The 15,327-nt window shown below is 33.1% G+C and overlaps 1 protein-coding gene across 3 annotated transcripts; it reads left to right on the forward strand.

Moving 5' to 3' along the window:
* Positions 1-2,594: 2,594 nt before the first annotated feature.
* LOC107914853 (myosin-binding protein 2) lies at positions 2,595-6,856 on the forward strand. 3 transcript variants are annotated; one of them, XM_016843903.2, is made up of 4 exons: positions 2,595-4,457; positions 4,546-4,674; positions 4,763-6,188; positions 6,272-6,856. In XM_016843903.2, the coding sequence occupies exons 1-3, from the start codon at positions 3,140-3,142 to the stop codon at positions 6,151-6,153; spliced, it is 2,838 nt and encodes a 945-aa protein (XP_016699392.2). In that variant the 5' UTR covers positions 2,595-3,139; the 3' UTR covers positions 6,154-6,188; positions 6,272-6,856. The 3 variants fall into 3 exon arrangements, with proteins under 3 accessions (XP_016699392.2, XP_016699391.2, XP_016699393.2); XM_016843904.2 differs by having other exon boundaries at positions 2,696-4,457; positions 6,282-6,856; XM_016843902.2 differs by having other exon boundaries at positions 2,602-4,457; positions 4,763-6,856.
* Positions 6,857-15,327: the final 8,471 nt, after the last annotated feature.

The raw sequence follows: 15,327 nt of genomic DNA on the forward strand, positions 1-15,327 counted from the left end.
TTTTTGAGTTAGGATTAAAATTTTAATATTAAGAAATTGTGTTAAAAATAATGAAAATATAAAAGATAAATTAAATCTACAACTTATATTTTTTTGGGTAAAAAAGAGGCAACACTAGGCGATTACAACAACTAATTCATAAATGAAAGGATCTAGATCCATTAAGATTTTCATCCAACAAATTTCTAACAGAAACTGGTGCAATTGCAAATAAACGGAGTAAAAAGTCCCTTGTATAAGCATATTTAACCAAGTGGTCCGCAGTCCCATTTTGATATCTCGGAATATGTCGGACACAAACCTTCCATCTTCACAATAATAAATAATAAAATTTAATTTAACGGAATTAAATTCTACTATTTAAGTCAAATTTGAAATTTCAAAATGTAAAAATTAAAATAACTTAATTTTACCAAATTATACATTATAATAGCAAAATTTAATCAGAAAATTTATTATAACCCTGATTACTTTATTGCCAAATATTATATATTTTGGATTAAAGAAAGGAATGGCACTTAATTCTAGAAAAATCAAAAGAGAGTTTAAGCTTAGACCGAATGGAAATATTTTATATAAGCTGGATTTAATGCGAAAAACAAGACTGATTTTTTTTTTAATTTTTCTTAAAAATTCCAGATGATGCTTTAAAGCTTATGTATTTGATTGCAAAAGGAGAGGGTCTGCTAGAATTTTTCAGCTCACTTTGTGGGATCACCTCTTACCGCCCTTTTGGTCAAAAAAACACTAGAAAGCTCTCTCACGTTTTTTTTTTCAAAAAAAAATCTTTTATTATTGTACTCAACTTTTTGAAACAATGTTCTTCAAAGTTGATACACAGTTCCACATTAAAAAAAAAACCCTTACATTTTATAAGATTATTAAAAAAAAAGATTTTGTTTGAGTGTACTTTATTATAAGATTAATTTCCTTTGAGCTGGAATCCTATATAGCCTGGAAATTATGTAGGGTTGATGATACAAATTAAAGTAGAGGAAGAGGGAACAAAAATCATATTTAATGGTTAATTAAATTTTTAACTTGGGGTTGGGATTTTAGGACCTAAAAAGCCAGTGGGGGCATAATTTAGATATTAAAGCTTGATTAAAGCAAATCTATGGGAAAGTTAAAAAAATAAAATAAAAGTGAAGTTACTGTCCTGAAAAGTAATATTTAATGTATTATCATGCATAATCAACATAATCAAATTAAATAAAAAATATGAAAAATTTGTAAATAAATATTGATAATTTTATTTAAATAAGTATCCTAATTTATAATAATAATTTAGTAAATAAACATTTATTATTTTTTAATTCATTATTTTATTGAAATCCAGATCATTTTCTTATCTATATTGGAAGTTTCTAAAATTCGTATTACGGTAACTGAAATTGAGAATAAAATAATCTACAAATAAATCACATGATTTTTATTACTATTTCTCTTTTCGATATTCATGCCTGATTTCTTAACATAAAAATACATTCCTCAATTGTTAAATTAAATGATCAGTTAAGAGTTTGGATAACAACCTTTGGAAAACAAAATCATATTGTAAAATTTAGTTCGCATTCGTAAAAAAGAAATTATGCATAGGATGAAATGTTGAATATATTACACTACTTTATTTAATGTATTTAGATGGAAAATAATATTCAAATATTTCTTTATAGACATATAAGGTTATTTAAAAGCATATTTTATTAAAATTTTCTTGTTATAAAAATAAGTTTAGTTTTTTTATTATATTTTAATCTCAATTTTCATAAGATTATGTTAAATTATTCTAATTCTTATTTTTATTACAAATTAATTACTAATAATTAAATATATAATGTTGAAAAATTATAAATTATAATTATAATTATAATAATCCATGAAAAAGTATGAAATTTACTGTTAACAAAAAGAGAGAATTTTTTTTATGGTTAGAAGTTTTTTTAGTTATAACTAAATTTTATTTGAGATTAAAAAATTAAATTGATTAAAATAATAAAAATAAATATTAAATTAATTCAAAATTTAAGTTTACGCCTATAATTTAATACCTCAAGAATACATGGTAATAAGATTATATGCTATATTATGATATTTTTATAATATTTGAGAATGTGAAAAATAATAAGATAATCAGAAGGTTGAGAATCAAAATAACTTAATTTTATTATAGGTTGTAAGGTCATTTAGTGTTTTTATTTTAATATTTTTATGCATTTTACTTTTATTATTCATCTGTAGTTGATAAAATATCTAGTATATAGCAGTATTGGTAAATATACTTGTAAATTTTGAAAAAAAAAGAAACAAAAAGAAAAAAAGAGCAAGTATAAGGAATCCAAAGCTAGAAACAGAAATTCAAGAGTGTATTTCTTTTCTCACACAAAGGAATAGGATGGCAGAGATAAAAAGGATAAATAGTGTCCATGAAAAACAGAGTTAAAAGGAGCAGGAAGAACATGAAGCAGCAGCAACCTGTCCTAAATGGAGCCCACTTTTAACTTTGACAGTGGTCTCCACCAACCCATTGGTAAGGTTGGTGGGGCCTCCCATTTTCTTTGTCCCAAACAAAACAACACCAGACTGGAGGGACTGTAAGGGTGGGGGCTGCCATAGCTGGCTACCTCTACCCCTTCAATTAATCCATTGGCATCCACCTTAAGTTTAAGCTAAATGAAAATTTATCACTTAAAACAAATGTCAGTTTAGTTGTTTAAGATTCCAATAGTTGCTTAATTCTGTCAAAAAAAGAACCAAGGAAAATAAATTCCTTTATTTAATCTGACTCAAACCTTTTTCAATGTTTTTTAGTTTTTATTTTTGTTTTTGTGGAAAATGTTTTCTATGAATTGATTTTCCTCAGGGTTTCAGTCTTCTTTGGCTGTCACTTTCCTATTCAAAACCGCCTTTTATGATTTCCAAGTCTGAAAAAATATAATACCCATTTCTTTAGACTTTCAGATTCTTCTCTCCCTTATTGAAAAACCATTTCAATTTCACTTCTTTTTCATTCTCCATAACTCTTTTTATCTTAAGCTCTTTCGTCTTCTTCTTATCTAACAACTTCTTCTCTCTTTTTTGTTTCTGTTTTGTCCCTTTTCTCCTCTCTGTACACAGCAGAAAACACAGAGCATCATTAATGGCAGCCAACAAATTTGCTACCATGTTGCATAAAAACACTAATAGGATCACTCTTATTCTTGTCTACGTCTTACTAGAATGGATTCTGATCGTTCTCCTCCTTTTGAATTCACTGTTTTCTTACCTGATCATCAAGTTTGCTGATTACTTTGGTCTTAAAAGGCCCTGCCTTTGGTGTTCTAGGCTTGATCATATCTTTGAGCCATCAAAGTACAACAAATCATATAGAGATCTTGTGTGTGATGGCCATGCCAATGAGATTTCTAAATTGGGTTTTTGTTCAAATCATCGAAAACTCTCTGAATCTCGAGATATGTGTGAGGATTGCTTGTCCTCGTCGCCGTCGGAAAATGGTGGTGATGAAGTGATGGAAAACGGCGATGAGGATTTCAAGTGTTCTTGTTGTGGTGTCATGGTGGAGAAAAAGTGGAATCTTCCTTGTTTCATGATTAAACCTTCCTGGGAGGTTTTGGATTATCCCCAGGAAGGAAATTTAATCACTGAAGGTGGAGAAAAAGTTGAGGGCATTATTGCAGATGAGGGTAATGCTTCAGATGGAATCAGATCAGATTTTGTGGCTGATGATCATAAAGATGAACAGATGATTGAAGAAAACAAGAGAGTTGGCATCATTTCTGATGATGAAGGTATTGAACAAAAGGAAGTGGAAAAAGAGGAGTTTTCATATTTTGTTTCTAGTTTTGATTGCAACCAAGTGGCTGCTAATGGAGATGAAGCCGATGTGGTTATAGAGAAAGATCAATCATCAGTGGATGAAGGAGACTTAACTGTGTCAATGGCTGACCAGGGGTTAACTCAAGTCGCTTGTGCCAAAGAGGAGTCTCCTGAAATTCTGAACAAGCATCTGGAGTTTTACATCGGGGGGGATGACTGCCATTTGATTCCAGTTGAATTGATGGATTCTACTGCTATGAGAAGCCAAAAAATATACAAGTTCACAGAGGAAGATGAAGATGTTGCTGGTACAGGAGATGTTATTTTGGACTTTGATTTGCAGCAACCTGGGACACCAGTGGAGTTGGTTGTGGAGAATGGTTGCAGTTCAGCGGAGAAAGTGACACCCCTTTCACCCCATGTGAGTAAAGAGGAAACCATTGATGTAGTGGATGAACCAATGGAGCCTAATGGCAAGGAGGGCTTTTCAACTCCTGCAGTGGAGCAAGATTTGATGGAGAAGGAAGATGATCAACATGTTGCTACCACTCAAGCAAATATGCCCCCCTTGAATGAGGCTGATGATGTGCAACCAAACGCCACAACAAGAGAAGAGGAAATCAATTTAGATGTTAATCAAGGTACTTGCTTAATCCAATTTGATATATTTTTTTACCAAATGCCTATTATTGAACTATTAAAGACTAAAGTTTTTTGCAATTTCTTCAGCAATATCAATAGGGACAGATGTTGTGCAATTTAAGGAAACAATTGAAGATATTCAAATGCAACATTTATATGAATGCACACAAGGAGATCCCTCAACCAGTTCTGAATTACATGCAGATGCTGATCGTGGTAAACCTTAATTCCAAATTTAAAATGTCTTTTAATTTAAGAATTTTGTTTATTGAGGTGTTGTTAATCTTGGATTCCTTTACATTAGGCTCCAAGGATGTTGAGGAAGAAACAATGCAGCAGCTGAAAACTGCAACATTTGAGAGTGAGACTAGTGACCAACCAATGAAAAACCATCTATCATTATCTTCAGAGCTTAATGATATTGAGGAAGATAAAGTTCCGGATACACCAACTTCCATTGACAGTCTCCATCTGTTGCACAAGAAATTGTTATTGCTTGACAGAAAAGAATCCGGAACCGAAGATTCCTTGGATGGAAGTGTTTTCAGTGACATTGAGGGTGGTGATGGGGTACTGACTGTTGACAAGTTGAAATCAGAATTAAAAACTGAAAGGAAAGCTTTAAATGCATTGTATAGAGAGCTTGAGGAAGAGAGGAGTGCTTCTGCGGTGGCTGCAAATCAAACAATGGCAATGATAAATAGGCTTCAAGAAGAGAAAGCAGCAATGCAGATGGAAGCGGTGCAGTACCAGAGGATGATGGAAGAACAGTCCGAGTATGACCAGGAAGCCTTGCAGATTCTGAATGAGCTTATGGTCAAGAGGGAGAAAGAGAAGGCAGAGCTCGAAAAGGAACTTGAGATATATCGCAAGAAGGTGCAGGATCATGAGGCCAAAGAGAGAATGATGATGCTGAGAAGAAGGAAAGATGACAGCATTCGAAGCGCAAGTTCTGCGTCTTGCAGTAATGCTGAGGACAGTGATGGAGTATCAGTTGATTTGAATCATGAATCAAAGGAAGAAGATAGCTTCGAGAACCATCAAATTCGAGAGGATGTTAACCAGAATACCCCTGCTGATGCAGTTTTGTATGTAGAGGAATCATTGGCTAACTTCGAGGAGGAGAGGCTATCCATTCTAGAGCAACTGAAGGTCTTGGAAGAGCAATTGATTTCATTGAATGATGAAGAGGAACAACAACATTTTGAGGATATAAAATCAGTTGAGTATTTGTACGAAGACAATGGTAATGGCTTCCATGAGATTCATAATTTCAGCCATGAAACAAATGGGGTTGCCAATGGTCATTTCAAGGGAGTGAATGGGAAGCATCACCAAGACAAAATAATTCCCATGGCTACCAAGGCAAAGAGACTTCTCCCACTTTTTGATGCCACCGATGCAGAAACTGAAGAAAAGATACTGAATGGACATGAAAACGGTTTTGATTCTGTTGCCTTGCAACATACGATACCTGAACTCGAGAACAAAATGATCACAATAGAGGAAGAAGTGGACCATGTTTATGAAAGATTACAAGCACTCGAGGCAGATAGGGAGTTTCTAAAACATTGTATCAGCTCCTTGAGGAAAGGAGATAAAGGGATCTATCTACTTCAAGAGATTTTACAAAATCTTCGCGATTTGAGGAGTGTCGAACTTCGAGTAAGGAGTAATGGGAATGCTGCTATATAGTTGCATTTTTCAGAACACACTCGGAAATCTAATCGGTATATCACAATCTACAGTTCTTTGGATCCATATCATAGTGAAGTTACAAGTAATGGTTGTTTATTCTTTGTTGTTCTTTAAGTTAATTGCAGAATGCTCAATTGGAGTTGCTTAACCACTACAAATCTAGTATTAGAAAAGAAAAAAGAAAAGAAAAACACCAACTTGGGCGATGACCAACAATACAGGCGGCACAGTTCCATATATTCAACAATTGGTATGGTCATTTTGGAGGTTCTAGGGTCCAAGTAATCCCAAATTTTTTGTGGGTTTTCAAACTAGTCATCACCTTTTTGAAGGGGGGGGGGGGAGGTGAATGTATCTGTTAAAAATGAAGTCTAAAAGTCAATCTGTCATTTTTGTATGTTGTGAGAAACTTGCTGGCCTGCAGAGCTGGAATGTATGATCCATCGAACAAAACTCCTGTGCAAGATTCATAGCAATAGTTTATTCAGACAGATAGAACTGGGAAGCTCTTTTTTGTCATGTTTTTTTATATTTATTTATAATCTTGTTAGGGAAGGGAAAGAAAGGGGTAAGTAACCCCATTTTCCTTCTCATATTTTGCATCATTTTCTTCTGGTGGGTCTTTATAGGGTGCAGATTTGAGTTACTTGTAAACTACATGCATCGATTTGTAAGTACATATAAAGTGAGTGTTTGTTTATATTGTTTTGGAGCTGTTCTGTTTTCTTGTGTTTTTTAGTACATGTTTTAAACCTCCAATTGACATGGCAGAGGTTGACAGGTAGATGTAAAGAACAAAAGAAAGTGTAAAATAACTGTGAAATATTTAATATTATAATCAGAATGAGAAGCAAAGATTGCTTTCAGAAATGATTTTGCTTCAAGCATAAAACACCACCAAACATGCCGACAACAGTTTTTCAATAAAATATTTGATGCAATCAAATAATAATTAAAAAACGGAAGTCCATTGGTGTCATTGCTGGAACTATTTTCTTATTAGCTTAAGGATACCGTTGCAACATGATGCAGGTTTTCAAGACGTATAAATTTTGTTCAAAAAAAGCACTTAAATTCTCTTTTATGCAAGTTGATGCAAATTAATGTCATAGTTTATCCAAATTGGTCAAAATATACTGCCAGTCCCTATATTTGAATGAAATTTGAAATTTAGTCCATTGATTTAAAAACTTTAAAAAATTAAATCTCATTGTTATATCCTCTCTTGGGCTAGACACATGCAACTCCTACAAGACACCAGATGGATGCTTTAAGACAGCTCTCCACCTTCTGTCCTCCAGGTTGTCCTCGATTGTCAGCTCTAAACTATCCACTTGCTATGAGATCACTCGTTAATTACGAGAACATCCCTTTTCATCGGGTTTCTCATTTACCATGGCCTGGTCACTTGCTTTTCAATACAAACACTCTTTTCGAAGACCACTAGGATCCACTTAAGCATAACAACCTCATATTGCCTCAAAATGAATAATAGAATGGACCCAACCTTGCACGTCCTCACACACTCGATGATGGCAACTCCTCTATAACAACCTGCCTCACCATTACCAGACAAGAGGTATCTCCTATAAATATCTTCCAAGATGATGAGAAAGGGATCTTCTTCCTCATTAGCAACCTTGAGCACTTACTCCCTTACTCCTAGCTTTCCTTAGCTCTACAACAACCTTCTTCCTCCTCTTATACTTCTTTGGCTCTCTGCTTGTTTAGGTGAACCACCATATTTGCACCACCACATTCTCCTCCTTATCTCCGCTCTTATTAAGACATGTATCAACACTCGTACTTTTTCAATTTAAATTTTCTAGTTCAATCATTGACACCATTAGTATTTTTTATCAAATATTTACAACTGGTATGCTCATGCAATCATATCATATTCAAAAGGTGAACACTTATGAACCCAAAAGGGCGAATGTACTTGCTAAGTCCCTTTATTACAAGGATGAGATTAAATTAGTCTCTCTATTATTAATTAAATCATTTAGTCCCTATATTATAGAAAAGAATCAAATTGTAACACAGAGATTAACTAAATAGAATTAACATTCATTTGTTGTTCAATTTTAAAGAAAAGTTTTCAATTGCATAACTATAAAAACTTTTAAATTTACTCTATTAAATAGTAAATGTTAATTATGTTGACATTTAATCTTATTTAATTATTTTTAATAATAATCACCACTCAATAAGCATACCTGACATTAAGCCAATTTTGGTAAAAATTATCAAGGGTTTGAATGGTTAGACTAAAATTTTGAAAAGTAGAATTAATGGCATATTTTGACATATGATTATCGCAACATATTTTAAAAATTTAATGTGAAATAGGGGTATCTAGGATGGTGTGACAATGATAGTGTCACATTATACTGGAATTTAAGGAGGTGGATCGAAATTATACCGACACCAGATATGTGTAGTACTTTATAAGAAGTGCCATGGCCTTATTCTCTTCACGTGTGTTCATTAATGGAAGGCAGTTTTATAAACTATAGAGTACGATTTTGTATAAAAAAGCAACGGTATGCAGTAATAATTGTATGAAGCATGGTTTAACGACTTTCGGCGCAGATTAATAGCTTAATTATGATATGATGATAATGATGATGTTAAGGTAAGGTATAGCTTTCGAAAATGGAGATATCTGATCTAAAATTGGCCTCTCTAGTTCATGCATTTACCATATCTTTAATATTTCAGCATGTTACTTCATACCAATCCCTACATTAATAAAATATTCAAATTCTTATATAAAAGGATAATACGACAAAAAAATAAATAAATAATACATTATTAGTGAAAGTTTTGAACTTCACAAACAAGGTTACGAGTTGGCAATTGTTTTATTGAAGTATAGTAAAATATTTAAAAATAAACATTTAAAAAAAAAAGAGACTGCCATAATTTCAAAGTTACTTGTGGAATAAAAAAAAGTATATTGTTAGTATATCAAATACTGACCTTAATAATATATGAAAAATTATAACTTCAACTATTAACATGTTAAAATATGGCAAAGGCGAAGGTCCTAGATCTTAAGTACTCATGTTCGAGACCCACCATGCGCAATTATATACATGGGACTCTGAGTTCCACCATATGCGGTTGCAAAGTGTGGGTTTTAGTCCAATCCAATTAGTTCAATTTGTTGGCTTTACTCTGGATTGTACTTAGTTCTTAGTATGTTTTTGCTTTTAATTGTTTGATTCTACTTTGTTATTATAGTCCGTGTTGTAATAGTTTGATATTTGTGGTCACTTAGACTTGTATTTGTATTGTATTCGTAACTAGACTTGTACATGGGTCGGGCCACCCGAAGGCCCGCTTGAAAAGTTGGAGGGTTTGGGTAAAAATATAGACAAAAAAATGGACTTGAACAAAAAAATAAGGTCCGTTTAGAAAATGGGTCAGACCTTAAGTAAGGCTTTTTTGGCCTGAGCTCGGCCCAACCCGAATTTGCAAAAAAAAAAATTGTTGTTTTTTTACTGTTTTGCTGCTATTTTCTTGTTATTTTTTTTATTATTTTGCTACCATTTCACTATTATGTTGTTGTTGTTATTATTATTTAGATATTGTATAAATCTTATTTTATTGTTAATTTTGTTACTATTTTAGAGGCATTTGCTTGTTAAGTTGCACCTATCTTGGTATTATTTTAAGTTTACATATTTTTTAAATTTATTTTCAATTTGTTGGAAAACGTTTATTTTAATTTTTTTTAGTATTTTTGATATATTAAATATTTTAAAAAAATTATCTAAAAAAATAATATAGAAACATTTAATACGGGCGGGCCTGTAACGCCCCAAATATCCCGAAATCCAAAAATCCCGAAATCTTGAATTTTTTTCTTTTTGTGCTTAATAATTCCGGTTAAGTGTTAGTTACACAAAGGTAGGTCTTGGTCAAGGTTTGAGTTCGAATTAAGGGGTAGAAGAAATTATAATTTAATTATTAAAAGAATCAGGGTTGGCAAGTAGTTGGGCTTTTAAATAAAGATAGGGGAAAATATCATCAAAAAGCCTTATAGAAGAGTGGCTAAGTGACGCCACTTAGAGTGTAGGAAGGTGGCGTTAATAGTTAGCAAAGAGATCCAAGGTTCGAATCCTAGCTTACTGTTTTTAGAAGTTTAATTTTGGCCTTCTACAAGGATGAAAGTGGCGTGAAAGTGGACTCCAAGGGAAGTGTTCAGGAGAGAAAATTAAGGAAAGGATCAATGGGTTATCAGGAAGAAAAACAAGGAGATTAGAAGGGAGAAGTGATGGAGCCGAATGTGGAATTGAGCATGGGAAAATTCGGCTATAAGGCTTATAAATAGGTGCCGAATGCTAGGGTATGAAGCTAATGCCGACTTTCCTCCACCCTGTTACTAGAAACTCTTTTCTCTAAAAGCTGAAAACTCTCTGCCTTCTTTTCTTTTTCTTCTTCCGTGTGCCGAATTCTATTTTTCCTCTACCTCATTGCTGATTTTTATTTCTTTTTCCTTGGAGCTAAATAACCCTCTTTTTCCATACAAAATCGTAAAGGGCCAAACATCTTTGGCCAAATACCCTTGGTGCAATCACCACTCCTTCTACTTCGGTCAAATCTAATGTAAGTGTTGTTCCCCCAATCGGTTTCTTTGCTAAGTATCGAATATTGTCCTTCACTCTTTCTAATCAACTATGGTAGTGAATTAGTATCGGATATTGGATCTTAGCTCATTGCCGAATTGCTCCTTAGGTGTTGCGGTTTTGGTAAGTATTCCTCTTCCATTGGCTAAGGTTAGCCGAATAGCCATAGTAAGGTAAGGGGGCTTGTGTTGGATAAGAGTCACCTATTATTCTGATTTTAATAGTTATGATTGGTGCAGATCTAGGAGTTGATCGTGGTTAGTGAAGGGGCTGTTATACTTATCGCGCAAGGTAAGGTTAAGGTGAGATTCTGACTTTTGGTAAAGTATTTGATAAGTATGTGAGATTAATCTTTGGGTGATATCGATTGTAGGTTGGGCTAGTGAAATCGCAGCACGCTTGCCTACCAGGTGTGTACATGCACTGCACACATACAATGAAACGACAAAAGCCGAAATGCCGAAAAGCCGAAAGTTGGGCTACGGTAGTCACACGAGTGCGCGAACACTCGTGGAGAGGAAACTGATAGGTTGCCTGAGGCCCATGGGTTATTCCATGGACTTGGGTTGAGAATTGGCCAAATAGGCCGGAATGGGCTAAATGGGCCGATGGGCTGTTGGGCCTATAATAGGCAAAGATTGATAAATGATGCTATGTGTTAGGAAATTTGTATGTGAGCATGAATATAATATGATTTGGGCCTAATGGGCCTTAAGAATGAGAATTGGGGCTAGTGGGCCATAAGAATATAAACTAGGCCAGATGGGCCATTTGAATAAGATTGGGCCTAGTGGGCCATATCCATGTATGTAGGGGTATTGGGCCTAGTATATGATGACTACATAAAACTTAATTAATTAATTGAGACCATGGATAGGTCATAGGGTTAAGGTGTGGCAACGGGTATATGCAAGTCTAGGATTGGATCTAGGGGGAGCTTGGTACTTAAGCGGTCTTAATGACCCATCTCCTCTTCTCTAGAATCGTACCTAGTGTATAGTATTCATTCATCTTAGCTCGCGGGACTTGTTAACGGGCCAAGGTAAATGGTAACCATAATTTATGAAAAATGGACTAAATTGTCAAAGTGTGAAAATGACCAAAATACCCCTAGGTGTTGAAGGTAAGTTTTGTGGATGTGACATGCATACATATGATGTTCTGCTTAGGTTGCATATGGGGTGGGAAATTATGGTACGGAGGAAGTATATGAGGATCGCATGGTTGCCTGAAAATCGTGGATCCACCGACGACTTTTAAAGCCCAATATGTAAATGAAGGTAGTTCCGCAACCGGGCTACCATTGGTGTGTGGGCTAGGTGGGTTGATATCTATATCCCCACATGGTGTGATGGGGGACGGAGCTGGTGTGTAGAGGATGGATAATAAGAATGGGATTGCATTGCATGTTGATGTATGATGATTTTTGAATGCTTGATTTCCGTCGAGGGTTGTACACACTGAGTTTGCGAAAACTCACCCCCTCTTTTATTTTATTTTCAGGTGATGCTCAGTAGACGGTTCGATGTTTGGAGGGACTCTGGGTGGCCAGCTAGCAAGACAAATTTGGACTTTTTTTTTTAGCTTATAAGTTTTATATTACTAAGTATGTTTCAGACCAGATTGTAATAAGGTTTTCATTATGCTAATAGTACATGAATTATTATTATTATTTTTATTGTAATTACGAGAAGTTGAACATGGGTTTCTTAAATTATAGTATGTTTTCTACGTTTCTACAACTTAATTTTTAAATGATAAGTTTTTTTAAATCAAATGTTTTAAACAAGGCTTTCGCAACTAAAAGGTGTGTTTATTTTTTTCAGTTAACTAAGGTTTCTTTTGTTTAAGAAGGGTTTTCAATGAAAACACGATTTTTGCTAAAACACTTCAATGTAACACGCTGGATTCAGCCATAACGTCTGAGCCAGGTTTGGGGTGTTACAGGGCCGGGCCCAAATTTTAGCAAATTTATCTAGGCTGGGTTTAGACAAAATTTTAGGCCCATTTTTCGTTCTGGGCTAGGCCTAACAAACGAGCCTTAAGATTCTAGTTTGGTCCAACCTGGCCCATGGACACCTCTACTTGTAACACTTTTAAAAAAATATTATTGTAATATTGAAAAGGGTAAACAACACTCAAGGTCACTAAACTATTAGTAAGTTTACGTTTTGGTCACTCAACTTTAAAAGTTACAAAAAATGGTCACTACACTATACGAAAGTTTTCATTTAAGTAAAAAAATGTTGTTATATGACCTTCTCTGTTTGAACTGCCTATACCAATCAAAAACTTTCATTCATTTTCTCTTTTACAATTCATTTTTCTCTTGAAACAACTTTGAACATGACGAATCTGCAAACTAAAATTCAAACAACTTTCTTCTTCGATCTTTGACACTGACCTTCAGATTGAATTGGATCTAAGGTATGTTCTTCTACTCGTTGATGGGTATTGATCTACTGTACTGATTGACAAATTGTCACTTGGAGCTCACTAGTCGGACTTTAAAAAGAAACTTAACAACCCAGTGACTTGAATAAAAACTTTTGAATAGTTTAGTGGCTTAAATAAAAAATTTGAATAGTTCAATAACCATTTTATGACTTTTTGAAGTTAAGTAACAAAAACATAAACTTATTAATAGTTTAATGACATTGGATGTAATTTACCCTATTAAAAAAATAATATATGTGTCAATATGTTCAAGTAACTTGATTCTAGAATCATAAAACTCGAAAACGGATCATGGGAGCCCAAAAATTTTGAAAATTCTTATAAAGTCTTTGAATTGTTATCAAAAAATTTTCATTAAATCTTTTAATTTTTTTAAAATTTTAAATAAGCTGTCAAAATTTAACGTCAAGATGCATAACTATTAAACACAATTCAATTCAAGATTTAAAGTCTTATTCTATAGGTAAAAAAACAATTTATTTTCTTAAAAAAACAATTCTTGAAATATTTAGCAAAAATCATTGAATCTAATTTAGTTCACCTAGAAATATGTAAACTTTTTTGGCCTTAAAAAAAATTTCAAAGCATTGTACGTACAACGTCCTTGTCCATTTGAAAATAGTTTTGCATATCAAAAGAAAAACCTCTTAACACAGTAATTTATTGTTAGAAAAAAACATGTTTTTTTTTTGTTTTTAATATGCAAATATTTTTAAATTAAAATTGAATTATTGTTTATTCGATATGATAAATGTGAAATAAAACAAGCTACATGCTTGTGTGGCGGGGAATATTATTGATTTGTTACTTCAATTGAACTCTTTTTTTGCTAGTTAATAATGATATTTTACATTTTGGTTATTAATATTATCAGATTGGAATATATTGGTCATTTATTCATTAAAAATTATTATAATATTAATGAAAAGATAACATTACATGTTAACATAACCTAATTGCCGTATTCTTTAAATTCCTATAAATAAATTTAAAATGAAAATGAAAAAAATACCATAAACTTATTTTTCTCCAAGTTCATCTCCTTTATTTTTTTCTTATATTTTTAATTTACCACAAGAAAAATGAAAAATAAATGTACATTGGGACCAGTTATTCTAAAACTCTATAAATCTCATAACTTTATTATTCTTACCCTCATCACACTATCAAATCCTAACTAATTATGTTTTGCACACACCCCCTATCACTAGGAAAGGGCATTGCCTTATCCATTCACTATTCATCGCTCTCCTAATAACTAATTGAAAATCACTAATTAAACAAAAGCTTCCACAAAAAAAACCAAAATCTCAACAAATCCAATAACTCAATAACTAACTCACTCATTCCATTTTCATCAATTTGTAAACCTTTTTAAATCCTAAATCGAAACCTTTTTGTCCCAAGCATGAAACCAAATAGTGAACCTTGTTGAGGATCAACCTATATAAACAATGAGATAGTAAAAGTGGAGAGGAACGAACACAAATAATTTACGTGGAAACCTCTTAAAGAGGGAAAAACCACAAACAAATGAGGTATCGACTTTTCACTAAATCATTAAACAAACTGTAGTGCAATATGGAGAAAATAAACTTAAAAGTACTAAACATACATTATCCAAAACCCTAAATACAAAGCTCAAAATTCCAAAGAGTAAACCGATAAACAAAACTCTAAATCTCATAAGGCATTCACAAAAATGGGTATAAAATACTCTCCATAATTACCACGAAACTCTCACCAAAACTCATACGCAACTACATCTTGTCGCCCTTAAGAAAAAGCCCTTATTGATTGGCATCTTGACTGGCTTCTAAACATGGATACAATAGCCCCTTTAAATAGTAAACCATTCCACAATGCCATTAAACTCCCTTGAATCCTATAACAACCCGTCTATTCCTCCATCATGTCAATTTTTCTTATCTTCATCTACCTCGTCAAGGTAATTTTCTTTGTACTTCGCATATAATATAATTATGAATTTCATATAAATCAAAGTATTTATTACATAACATACAATATGCCACTTAATAAAACATCATGTCATAACCATTTGATATTCAACAATCAT

This window comes from Gossypium hirsutum, chromosome A01 (genome assembly GCF_007990345.1).
Source record: "Gossypium hirsutum isolate 1008001.06 chromosome A01, Gossypium_hirsutum_v2.1, whole genome shotgun sequence".
Lineage (NCBI taxonomy): Eukaryota > Viridiplantae > Streptophyta > Magnoliopsida > Malvales > Malvaceae > Gossypium > Gossypium hirsutum.